This window comes from Arachis ipaensis, chromosome B9 (assembly GCF_059453495.1).
Source record: "Arachis ipaensis isolate K30076 ecotype BB chromosome B9, ASM5945349v1, whole genome shotgun sequence".
Classification (NCBI taxonomy): Eukaryota; Viridiplantae; Streptophyta; class Magnoliopsida; order Fabales; family Fabaceae; genus Arachis; species Arachis ipaensis.
Window position 1 is genome coordinate 137,936,879 of NC_142444.1, and position 13,865 is coordinate 137,950,743.

General features: G+C 33.9%; 2 protein-coding genes across 2 annotated transcripts; both read left to right on the forward strand.

The window, feature by feature from the left end:
* The first annotated feature begins 149 nt into the window (after positions 1 to 149).
* On the forward strand, positions 150 to 1,875 carry LOC107606709 (exocyst complex component EXO70A1-like). Its single transcript, XM_088499235.1, has 2 exons — positions 150 to 1,112; positions 1,144 to 1,875. Exons 1-2 carry the CDS (start codon positions 150 to 152, stop codon positions 1,873 to 1,875), a joined length of 1,695 nt encoding a protein of 564 aa, XP_088355361.1.
* Positions 1,876 to 9,939: 8,064 nt separating this feature from the next.
* Positions 9,940 to 13,814, forward strand: LOC107619739 (Nuclear transport factor 2 (NTF2) family protein). The gene is made up of 6 exons (XM_016322030.3): positions 9,940 to 10,267; positions 10,954 to 11,037; positions 11,758 to 11,797; positions 12,299 to 12,367; positions 12,466 to 12,575; positions 13,424 to 13,814. The coding sequence occupies exons 1-6, from the start codon at positions 10,035 to 10,037 to the stop codon at positions 13,557 to 13,559; spliced, it is 672 nt and encodes a 223-aa protein (XP_016177516.1). The 5' UTR covers positions 9,940 to 10,034; the 3' UTR covers positions 13,560 to 13,814.
* The last annotated feature ends 51 nt before the right edge of the window (positions 13,815 to 13,865 follow it).

Genomic DNA, 13,865 nt, shown 5'->3' on the forward strand with positions numbered 1-13,865 from the left:
ATGAGGGTTCTAGAAGAAACCAACAAAGATCATCTTTTTCCACAGACCATATTTCATTTGCAAAATGTTAAATCATTAATGCAATCTAAATAGCCAAAGTTAGTAATCATTTTGAAATTAAAACACTTGATTGCCAATATCTTTTTGGGATGGAAGGAAAGCAGAACCTTGATGCTGCAAGAAAGTGCTTGCTAGCTAGCTTGGAAACATCAAGTGCCATTGGTTCTGCATTAGATGAATCTGAATCAAGATTGGAGCTTCTTCGCCAGCGATGTCAATCCCTGCAAACTTCATTCAGACCAATCTCCATGCAGAAATGCTCGTTCATGGACGTTGGCAATGGTATAGATAGTGTTATATGTTCTGCTGCTGCTGTCCTCAAGGTGTTTGAATTTGTGCAGCATTTGGAGAATTCTCTATTGACTGACCCTGTTTCCGATCTATGCTCTTACCTCTCAGATGCCAAGAAGCTTGAAGAAGCCTTGAAGCTTCTCACTGATAATTGCACGTTAGCAATTGGCTGGTTGCAGGGTGTTCTTGACTTCTTACAAGACAAAGTGATCACCAATGAGTTTTACCTCTTTCAGGTGAAGAAATCCTTGAGGATACTGCGAGAATTGCAAGCCGTGGAAGAGGGAGTTTGCATCAATGGAGGTTTTCTCAGTGCAGCCTTAGACAATCTAGAGACTGAGTTCCAAAGACTTCTGATGGCAAACTCAATGCCCATTCCTTTGGTTTCGTTAGGATCACACGTCGCAACACAAGCTTTGCCAGGTTCTGTTATGGGGAAGTTGCAGGCCATCATTGAGCGGTTAAATGCAAACAGCAGGCTAGCCAAGTGTAAGTCTATATATGATGAAGTTCGAGGGACGAATGCTCAAAGAACTTTGAACACTTTAGACTTGAGCTACCTTGAGATTCCAACAGCTAAATTTGAGGATGTCAGGGAAATAGCGAGTTACATAGACCAATGGGGCATTGATTTGGAGTTGGTTGTCAAGAACGTTCTTCATACTGAGTACATGCTATCTTGCCGTGTCTTTGAGAAGATTGGTCGAGAAGCATCGACCGAATGTTTTGCCAGGATCGCCATCAGATCAGGAATTCTTTCATTCATTCTATGTTTCATTCCATCGACCGGCGCAAGTGAAGCTTGAAAGGCCAGGTTCTCCTCCCCGAGATAGCGGTGTCCCTAGGCTGGTAAGCTTTGTAACTGATTACTGCAATCAGCTGCTTAATGATACATATCTACCACATTTGAAAAAGGTCCTAGAAATTCATCTTAGTTGGAGAAATGAAACATATGAAGAGGGTATTGTTTTCACACAAATATATGACACAATCAAGGAAGTTGCAGTTAATCTTGATTCTTGGTCAAAGGCCTATGAGGATATCACATTGTCCTACATTTTCATCATAAATAATCATTGCCATTTCTACAATTTGAGGGGTACCATGCTTGGGGATATGATAGGAGATACTTGGTTAGGAGCACTTGAACAATACAAGGACTATTATGCAGCACTTTATTTGAGGAATAGCTGCGGAAAGCTTCTATCAATTATTGTTCAAAAAGATTTACTTTCATCCTCATTGAGTAGCCAAGATTTGGGAAAGAGATTGCATGCTTTCAATGTAGCTTTTGATGAGAGGTACAAGATGGAATCTAGTTGGACAATTTGTGATGAGGCCTTGAGGAAAAACATATGCAAGCATTTGGTGGAATGTATTGTACCAATCTATAAGGCCTATGGTGAGGGTGCCTTGAAGTGTACACTGAGGAGTGCACAACCCAGATTGGTTCAACTGATGAACACAAAGTTCAAATCAATCTCTTCAATACAAATTCCTCCAACTAACATGTCCTCTAACTAAGCTAACTAATACATATGAAATGAAAAAAAATGAGAAATTTATATTCATCAACTTAATTTTCAGTACATACTACATATACTTTGATCTCATCTAGAGTATAATATGTTATAACAGAATAGAACTAGTAACTGAAAGTATAACTAACTTACAACTACCTTAACTAACTAACTGTCTATCTATCTATATGTCTTTTATTTTTTGGAATCATTCATAGTAATTACAACTTAATTGGTTATAAGAAGATGAGAAGGAGGCAGAGAAGCTTTAGCATTAGCAATGGCACCTGAACATGGAGGGAAGAAGGGGTTTGAGGAGAGAAAGGAAAAGAAGAAAGGGGTGCCTTCACGAGGGTCAACAGCGAACCTGACGCCAATGGCCAAAGGGGAAGAAGAACCCTCATGACCCTCATTGGTCAAAGCAGAGAGGGTTCCCACAGTGGCAAGCTCCATGATGGTTCTAGAAACCTCTGCGGGGAAGGACTTCTTGTTGCTGTGAGTGCTCAATTCGAAATGGGGTGATTCTGAAACCGCGGAAAGGGAGCATTTTGGAGGCTTAAAGGAAGAGAAGTTGCTGAAATGGAAGTGGGTTCCATTGGTCTTCGAATTTGGTGTGAAGGGAACGGAGCTATGAAGAAGCATTGGATTTGAGGTTTGAATGAGATCACAGAGTGCAGATGCAAAGGAAGAAGATGAACGAGAGAGAAGGAGGAGGACGATGATAACGTTGATGCGTTTATTGTTTTGATTACTAGAGGGGTGTTTTAGTAAAAGTGATGATATAATATATATTTAAAAAAAATTAAATATTGATATGGAAAATAAATTTTACATGGCTTGTTATTATTTGTCTATATTTTAAATGTATTGGTACGTATAAATTTATCATCGTACCGTAACAAACACCAAAATTTAAAGTTGAATAATATGTATGAACGTGTACATGATGCAAGGGGAGCCAGCCAAGGACCTAAGTAACCTTTGATAATGTGAAAGGTTTTAATTTCTTCCGCTATATTTGCTTTGTTAGGGATTGAATGAAAAATAGGGAAACAATAAAAAGTATTGTCATATAGTTGAGATTTGTTAAATAATTTGAGATATTTAATTAAATTATTATCTAATAATTTTTAATTATCAACTTTAGATGAAAATAATTGTATATGAGTAAATACCATGTTAAGTGGAAAGAATGGTTTTATTTTTGGAGCTGGTGGGTGTTGTATACAAGTATATTTAGGTACATAAAATTACACATAAGCAAGTAAACTATTTAGTATTTACAGAAACAACAAATCCGTACAAAAACTAAACTCATTAAGTTATATAAGTAATAAATTTAAGGGGAAAATATTTATTAATTATCTTATACTATATTAAAAAAGAAATAGCTAAATTTATCTTCAATCATTTTGTACATTAATCCCTAAATCTTGAAGTGTATAAAGTCTAAACCCATATACTATGCTATAATTTTCTTTTATCCAGAATAATTATGTTAGTTCTTTTCAGCAGTTAGTGTATATATATATATGTAAGTCATTTACAAAAGTAATATATGTTGTAAAATAAATAAATAAGAAAGAGATAATAAATATAAAATAAGAGGTATAATTATATAATCTTAATAGTAATATCTACTACAATTATTATCACAATATAATAGATGTATTTATTAATACTGTAGTAAAGAATATAAGAGAGAGAAAATAGTAAAATAGAGAGAGTGAAGAATGTTTTATTATTAATAGTTGTGTGTACGTACTATCACAAACCCATGCTCTATTTATACTTGTCCAAGATTTTCCTTTTCAAACTTCATTAATATAAAGTCTATCATAGGAAAACAAAGCACCGCTTATAGTTAATATTGCACAGCCCAACGTGGTCATCCACATCCTTATCTCAACACTTCTCCTTGGATGACCATTTATGATTATTGCCTCATTAAAACCTTACTAAAGGAAAATCCTGTGGAAAAAACCTTAGTGAAGGAAAAAGAGTACAATATCCTTTATGATGGGAACTGCTTCATTAAAAATCTTGTCAAGAAAAACTCAATGGAAAAAAAACCTGACCAAGGAAAAAAGAGTACAGTCTCCCCCTCTTATCAACATCATTTAATATCTCGAAATCGGCGCATCCCAATCTCATGTACCAATCTTTCAAAGGAGGATTTTGGGAGTGACTTTGTAAATAAATCTGCCAGATTGTCACTTGAGCGGATCTGTTGGACATCAATCGTCTCTTGATTTTGAAGATCATGAGTGAAGAAAAATTTGGGAGAAATATGCTTTGTTCTATCACCTTTGATGTATCCGCCTTTAAGTTGAGCAATACATGCTGTATTATCTTCAAACAGGACAGTTTGAGCTATCTTATGATCAATCAGTCCACATGATGACAGAATATATTGGATCAAACTCCTGAGCTAAAAACACTCGCGACTTGCTTCATGAATCACTAGTATTTCAGCATGATTAGAGGAGGTTGCTGCTATCATCTGTTTCATGGACCTCCATGATATAGCTGTACCACCATATGTGAACAGATATCCTGTTTGAGATCTCCCTTTGTGTGGATCAGACAAGTATCCAGCATCTACATAGCCAACTAGTTGTGACTTGGATCCATAGGGATAAAACAATCCCATATCAACCGTCCTATGAAGATATCGAAAGATTTGCTTGATTCCACTCCAATGTCTTCTGGTTAGAGAGAAATTATACCTTGCTAGTAAATTCACAGCAAATGATATATCGAGTCTTGTATTATTAGCAAGATACATTAGCGCTCCAATGGCACTAAGATATGGTACTTCAGAACCAAGGATATCTTCATTTTCTTCTTTAGGACAGAATTGATCCTTCTCCACATCCAAAGATCTTACGATCATTGGGGTACTCAAGGGATGTGACTTATCCATATAAAATCTTTTCAAGATCTTTTCTATGTATGTTGTTTGATGAATAAAGATCCCATTTTTTATATGCTCGATCTGCAGGCCGAGACAAAATTTAGTCTTTCCAAGATCTTTCATCTCAAACTCTTCTTTTAGAGTTTTTATAATTGTTGGAATCTCTTCAGGAGTTCCAATGATATTTAAATCATCAACGTACACAGCAATTATAATGAATCCAGATACAGTTTTCTTTATGAAAACACATGGACAGATATCATCATTCTTGAATCCATTTTTGGCCAGATACTCAGTAAGACGATTATACCACATTCGTCCATATTGCTTCAGACCATATAAAGATCTTTGCAATTTGACTGAGTATAACCCTTGTAAATATTCATTGGATGGTTTAGATATCTTTAGTCCTTCGGAGACTTTCATATAGATATCCCGATCTAATGAGCCGTATAAGTAGGCAGTTACCACATCCATTAAATGCATATGCAGTTTATGATATGCAGATAAACTGACCAAATAACGCAATGTTATCGCATCCACTACAGGGGAATACGTTTCTTCATAATCTATACCGGGTCTTTGCGAAAAACCTTGTGCCACAAGTCGGGCTTTGTAGCGCACAACTTCATTTTTCTCATTTCGTTTTCTCACAAATACCCATCGGTATCCAACAGGTTTTACATCTTCTGGTGTACGGACTACAGGTCCAAAGACTTCACGTTTTGCAAGTGAGCCTAACTCATCCTTCATGGCTTCTTTCTAATTTGGCCAATCCTTCCTTTGTCGACATTATTCGACTGATCTTGGCTCAAGATCCTTATTTTCATGCATGATATTTAATGCCACATTATATGCAAATATTTCATTGACAATTGTCTTATTTCGGTCCCATTTCTCTCCTGTAAAGACGTAATTTATCGAGATCTCGTCATTTTCACAATTTTCAGGTACCTGAACGTATTCTGGCGTTATATCAGAATTTTGGACAACTGCAGTTGTCTCTACTATGTCTTTTTCAACAGGAATCGTATTTACCTCTTTTCTTTTTCGAGAATTTTTGTCTTTGGAACCGACAGGCCTGCCACGCTTCTGGCGTGTATTTGCTTCGGTGGCAATTTGTCCAACTGGGACATCAATTCGAATTGAGACATTTTTCGCTGGTATATAAGATTTGGTTATCCTCTTTGTATCAGAAAATGCATCAGGCAATTCATTTGCTATTCTTTGCAAATGTATAATCTTTTGAACTTCTAGTTCACATTGCCCTGATCGAGGATCTAAATGCATTAAGGATGATGCATTCCAATTAAGTTCCTTTTCAGGAAGCTTATTATCTCCCCCTAATATTGGAAATTTTGATTCATCAAAATGACAATCCGCAAACTAGGCTTTAAATACATCTCCAGTTTGTATCTCAAGATACCTCACTATAGAGGGAGAATCATATCCAACATATATCCCCAATTTTTTTTTGGGTCCCATTTTGGTGCGATTAGGTGGTGCAATGGGAACATATATCGCACACCCAAATATTCTTAAATGGGAAACATTTGGCTGCTGGCCAAAGGCTAATTGCATAGGAGAGAACTGATGGTAACTCGTTGGTCTCAAACGAATAAGTGCTGCGACATGTAAAATAGCATGCCCCAAACCGAGGTTGGGAGATTTGTTCTCATAAGTAAGGGTCTAGCAATTAACTGGAGGCGTTTAATAAGTGATTCTGCTAACCCATTTTGTGTGTGAACATAAGCTACTGGATGTTCAACACTTATTCCATGAACCATACAATAAGTATCAAAAGCTTGGGAAGTAAATTCACCAGCATTATCAAGACGAATTGCTTTGATTGGATTTTCTGAAAATTGTGCTTTTAATCGAATAATTTGAGCCAGTAATCTCGCAAACGCCATGTTGCGAGAAGACAATAAGCACACGTGTGACCATCTCGAAGATGCGTCTATTAGAACCATAAAATATCTAAAAGATCCACATGGTGGATGAATAGGTCCACATATATCACCTTGAATCCTTTCTAGGAATTCAAGGGACTCAAATCCAATCTTTACTGGTGATGGCCTTAAAATTAACTTTCCCTGAGAACATGCAGCACAACAAAATTCACTAGTTTTAAGAATTTTCTGGTTCTTTAGTGAATGTCCATGGGAGTTTTCAATAATTCTCCTCATCATGGTTATTCCCGGATGACCCAATCTATCATGCTAAGTTATGAATTTATTTGGGCTAGTAAACTTCTGGTTTACAGTTGCATGTGATTCAATTGCACTAATCTTGGTATAATACAACCCAGATGAAACTGAGGGTAATTTTTCCAATATAACTTTCTTATTTGAATCATGAGTTGTTGATACATAAATACTCATGATTTCCCTCATTCATTGTCTCAACATGTATCCATTTCGGCGAATATCTTTGAAACTTAACAAGTTCCTCAGGGACTTGGTAGATAATAGTGCATTATTTATTATAAATTTTGTTCCTCCAAGAAACAAAATTATAGCTCTTCCGGAGCTTTCTATCACATTGCATGAGCCAATAATAGTATTAACATATTCCTCTTTGGGAACAAGATGGGTAAAATATATATCACTTTTGAGAATTGTGTGCGAACTTGCACTATCCGCAAGGCATACATCTTCATTATATATCCTTGTCATTTTCTTCAAAGACAAATAATAAAAATAAGTAATATGCACAGTTAAATTGAATACTTGATCGTAATTATTTTTCTAAGAAACACTGTTCAAAATAATGTCATATACTAAAATTTTATTTTAAAATTTGACACATTTAATAATTTCAAAATTCATAAACATTAATATTTCATTATTTATATACATCATATTTGAAACTTAAATACATGGAAACAGGGACGGACATAAGGGGGGCGAGTGGCGGCCTCGACCCCCCAACTTTTTTTAATAGTAATAAGTTATTATGTATAATTTAATTTTTTTTAAAAAATATTTAGTATTTAGTCTAATATAAATAAAAGTTTAGTCTAATTTAAATATTAATAATTTTTAATATCTAAAAAATAAGTAACAATATTAAAAAAATTTGAAAAAGATATTATTACTAATATTTTTTAATTAAATAAAAATTTTTAAATTTCATAAAGTGAATTCTTTTTCTTCTTGTGGCCGTTTTTTTTATTCGTTTGGTATTAATTCTCTCTGTTTCAACTGTTACAATTAAGAGATCTTTTTCAACTATGAATATTGTGAAAAATAACTTAGAAACAAAATAAAAGATGAATTTCTTGCTAATTGTCTTTTAATTATATTGAAAAGAAAATCATTAAAAATTTTGACACAAATTCTATTATCGGTGAATTTTATTATACGAAGAATCGACCACTTCGTTAGTAAAAAAGTATACACATATTTTTTTACTTTAAAATATGTTCTCTATCAGTATATTTTTATAATACATATTATATTATATAATTTTTTTATATAATTTTTAATATTATATGTGTTATTGGCCCCCTATAATATCATTTCTGGATCCGTCCCTGCATGGAAAATAAAACTTAACAATAAGTTCTTTACATTATTTATTTACATAGATACTTCACAATCCCACATGTTAAACTATCCCATCATTGATCAAATGACCAATATTTCCTTCAAGGTCCTCAAAGAAATCAGATACATCATAATGAGTGGTGGAATTTTCAGTATCATTTGAAACAAAATCTGTTTCCTTTCATTTGTCATCTTTTTTCAAAGATACCTGGTAAAGATCGACTAGGTGCCTTGGGGTACGACAGGTACGTGACCAATGGCCCTTTCCACCACAACGGAAACACTTATCCTCTGTTGATTTATTCTGCCCGATATTTCTTTCTTTATCCTACTTCTGGTGAGATCCTCTCTTTTGAACATAATTCCTTTTCCTTCCATAATTTTTCTTGTTATTGAAACCTTGCCATTTACCTCTTCTGGGGTAATTTGCCACATTTACTTCAGGAAATGGGGCGGCGCCAGTTGGGCGCGTTTCATGATTTTTCAAGAGCAACTCATTGTTGCGTTCAGCAACAAGAAGGCAAGAAATTAACTCAGAGTATTTTTTAAACCCTTTTTTTCGATACTGCTGCTGCAGGAGCACATTCGAGGCATGGAAGGTTGAGAAAGTTTTCTACATATCATGATCAGTTATCTTTTCCCCACATAATTTCATTCGTGAGGTGATTCGAAACATTGCAGAATTATATTCATTTATGGATTTAAAATCCTGCAGACGCAAGTGCGTCCACTCATATCGGGCTTGAGGAAGTATCACTGTTTTTTGATGATTATACCTTTCTTCAAGATCTTTCCAAAGATCTGCAGGATCTTTTAATATGAGATATTCATTTTTCAATCCTTCGTCAAGATGACGACGAAGAAAAATCATGGCTTTGGCTTTATCCTTTTGAGATGCATTATTTTCAGCCTTAATGGTATCTCCAAGATCCATTGAATCAAGATGAATTTCAACATCTAGTATCCATGATAAATAATTGTTTCCAGATATATCAAGAGCATTGAATTCAAGATGAGAGAGTTTCGACATAATAAAAATTTGTTACCTAAGTCTTCCTTAAAATTTGATCAGAGTCTCGTGCTGATAACGTGTTGTAAAATAAATAAATAAGGAAGAGATAACAAATATAAAATAAGAGGTATAATTATATAATCCTAATAGTAATATCTACTACAATTATTATCACAATATAATAGATGTATTTACTAATACTGTAGTAAAGAATATAAGAGAGAGAAAATAGTAAAATAGAGAGAGTGAAGAATGTTTTATTATCAGTAGTTGTGTGTACGTACTGTCACAAATCCATGCTCTATTTATACTTGTCCAAGATTCCCCCTTTTCAAACTTCATTAATATAAAGTCTATAATAGGAAACAAAGCACCGCTTATAGTTAATATTGCACAGCCCAACGTGGTCATCCACATCCTTATCTCAACAATATAGTGATATATTTTTAAAATATTAAAATTAAATTTATTTAAAATAACAAATTTTCTATTTAATACTTAAAAGGAGAAGATAAAAAAATGTACACTCTAAATAATAAAAATAAAATAAATATCATTAAACCAAAGAGTGATGAAAATAATAAAGGTAATAAGATGAACCTTTAATATGATAATTGATTAGAAGAGATTAATCAATTGCAAAAGAATTAAGGAGTGAAGGTAGTAAGGCCACGTTGAAGTTCATGGCGCCATTACTCACTCTTCGACTCTTCAACATTTCTTCTTCTTCTTCTTCTTCCCGCTCTAGTCTCGTATCATTTCAGTCATCGCTTTCTCAACTTGTGTTCTTTGCTTCCCTCAAAGAATCAATATCACCAATGGATCATCGTAGTGATGAACAAACCACCTCAGATTCCGGTGATCCAAACAACAACCACCGTTTTTCTGATCGCATTCTCCCTCACCTTCTCCGTCTGTAAGCACTTTCTTATTCCTGTGGATATTTCTTCTGCTCTGTTGTTTGCATTTCATACAAACTGTTTGAGATATAAATTAAGATCAACCACTCAAAATACTGGAATAAAAGGTATATGGAATTAGAACTTCTATGACCAAGTAGTCTAGTATTTGATCTTAATTGAAAACAATATTTCAAGAGAAATAAAAGGTATATGCAAAATTCATGCAATCCCTAAACGGTCTATAGTAAGCTGCATGGACTCAATTGACAATATACAATATTGGATCATAGCTTGATTTACTGTTCTTGAGGGGGTAAAAAGAAGAATTTAATTTAAGAGTATGTTTGGCTGAGGGGAAAAAATAGTGTGCAAATTTCTTTTATAGATGATTAGAGCTCTTACATGAAAATTTTCGTCCGAGTTCACTCATAAAGAATTTTTTCACACCATTTTTACCCCAATCAAAGATACCTTAGTGAGTGAAACGATGTCCTATTGTGGTTTTGTTTGTTGATGAAGACTCTTGACTATGTAAACCATCTTCTAGTTATTTAAAAAACTCCCTTTCTTTTAGGATAATAACATTGTTTTGCTCTTTCAACCACTGTTACAAGAACAAATTATTTGTTAACAAATTGTGAATCTACTGCATTCTCTCTGAATATTCTTAATGTTCTAACCTTAGGATGTTGTATTTCAGGTATGGATCTTGTGCAACATCTCAAGACTTTGAAATCTATGCTCCAAATGCTTCATTTGAGGACCCACTTATGCGAGCTCATGGGTATGCATGCATTCTGTTGTTATATTCGATTTTTGCTTTTCCATGGAATAGGCAGGAGAAATTTCAAAGTTACATGTTCAAATCAAGCTTGTATACAAGACTTTAAGTCTTACATAAGTTGAAAGATTAAGCTTTCTGTTTCAAGTTTTCTATTGCGAAAGCAAATTAATAGGAAAACTGCTTTCGTCATTGTGATTATGTATGTCATGTATGTTTGACATTCTTTCAATAGCATTTCAATCATGAACAAAAAAAGGAGGTTCATTTGTTGTCTATGCTCACTGATGCGGGTAATTGAGGTACCCAGATTTTAAAAATCAGAAATTCTTAAACTGAAACAATATGATTCAATTCAATCATGGTTTGACATTGTATATTATTATTGCAGGCTTAACTTTTCCCAGTAAATTCAAAGCCAACCTCTGATAAAATCTAAGTGGCTATATGTGTATATAATAAATCATATTGAATGAAAGATTAAGAAAGAATCTAAGTGGATTTTATCCCTATACATGTAGGTTTTGTAATAATCGTTAGTTCTTAGCCTACTGATATGGACATTTCTTTAGTTCTGGTTGTGTAATTCATATTCTGTTTTATTTATTCTCAGTATATAGCTTCTTATTTTCTACTTTCCTGTGTTCATCTATTCAAGAAGACATTTGAAATTGCTAATCGATGGAAATTCTTCTTATATGGTTTACCATGTTTATAATGCAGGGTGAAGCAGATCAAGTCAGCATTCTATACTCTTCCCAAGGTTTTCATTATTTCGTGCTGCTCTCCATCTTTCCATTTTTTTTCCCTACTTGTCTTTATAATGAATTGATTTTTCCGCTGAAAGTTCTGACATGTAAGATGTTATTACAAAAAATTACTGTTTTCTTTTACCGAAAACAAAGATTAAGTGTTTGAAATCATCAGAAAGTTTCAAGTTACTCATGAATATCTGCCAAAGGATAACCTGACAGTTTCGGTTTTTTCAACTCTGATGCACCTCTGTCATTTATCAGCAACTTAATAGTTAATATATTGCATTTGCTTCTGTTATCATTAGTAGTTGTTCCATTTTCAAATATCTCCTACTTGTATGCTTATGTTCGTATTAAATCTTGTTTCAGTTGATTTTGTTAATTAAAAATATAATTTCTTTCTCTCTTTTCCTTTGAATAGACGTTTTCTTTAGTTTGCATATTATTTATCTTGTGTCTTGTTTTAATGTTGAGAAATTTTGGACTTCTATTTTGTCTCTATTTCTTAGGTATTTAAGGAGTCAAAGATTGTGGAATACACTGTTGAAGAAAACATGGTTTCACCAGGAAAAGGAGAGGTTGGTAAATCTGCCATCACTTATTATGTAGTGCAGCATCTCTTGCTTGATTTCTTATGACGTTACTTAAAGATGAAATTCATGGATGTTGCATGCAGATATTAATTGACAATAAGCAATACTATAAATTCCTGGGGAAACACATAGATATGGTATCACTGATTAAGTTGTATGTGGATGACGGTAAAATTGTTCGCCATGAGGACTGGTATGTATTATCATGCACCCCTAATTCTATGGCCTTCATGTATTGTTCTGAGAATTTGAGGGGAAAAAGAAAAGGTCTTTAGGGCATATTTGATAATAGGTCTTGTATGTTTTGCATGATTTGGCTCATTTTCACACTAGGCTTCAATTAAGCATCACATGATTTCTGTTATGATAGTGAAATTAGAATTACCTACGAGACTGCGGCAGATCTCCTTACTCTGGGTTGGCATCTCCGTAGTCTAAGAGGTATAAGGATTAGGGTAAAATAACCTACTTTGGGCATGTGTTACACCTTTTATTTATAGTGTTTAGAGGGTGAATCTAGAAAGGATTCGGGTAGAATCCGTGCGTAATATACACAGGATCCTACGTGGATATGATCTAGATTACGTCTTTATAGGTTGACATGCTCCCAATAAAGAGTGTTCTTAGACCAGCCACAGCTTTAGGCCTAATCTAGGAACCGATCCTTAACAATTTTTGTGAACTACATAACTTGCATACTACTTTGAGGCCTAGAAAGTAAGAGAGATATATATTATTTAGTATTTTTGTTAGTAAATAGGTTTCCAGTGTATAAATACTTGAAGTTTCATAGTTCTTGCACTGCAAGGCATGGTCTAATGACATCTATGTATGTTTTACTTAAAAAGTGCATTGGGTTCAAATCTTGATTGTTACTAGAAAGTGGTTATATAGAATCTATGGAGAGAGAAGCGTGTGTGTGTGTTAGAATTTCTATGGACAGATTTATGAATTGTAATGGATAGATCAATTGTTCCTTATGGCTCAAGTAAGCAATAATAATAATTAATTCATTAGTTTTTATTTTATGGCATGAATTAGGTGGGACAAGAAGCCAATATCAAATAGAGAAACAGTGAAGGTGCCACTCCTTGGGCGAGCTGCAGAAGTGACTCGTAGGGGATCAATGCTGCTAACCCATTTATTTATGGGCTTTGGAAAGGACCCAAGAGTCTGAAAATAACCACAAAATTCAGTTTAGCCTATTTTGATGTAGATGGGCCAGTGTGTTAGACCAAGTCTTTTATATATACCCCTTTTTTCATCTTTGAAAATACCAAAAAAATAATGTTCATTGAAGCTTGTATAGTTTTGGTGGATGTAATATAGAATATAGTTTGTAAATTTACCATTATATAGATTTGTTCGGATGTTTCAAGTTTATTAATGAAACTTACCCGCTAGTAAAATGCGATATTAGTTAAGATTATAAGTATTTTGGTGTCTTAAACTCTTAATCGATAATAATTATCACAAGGTGAAT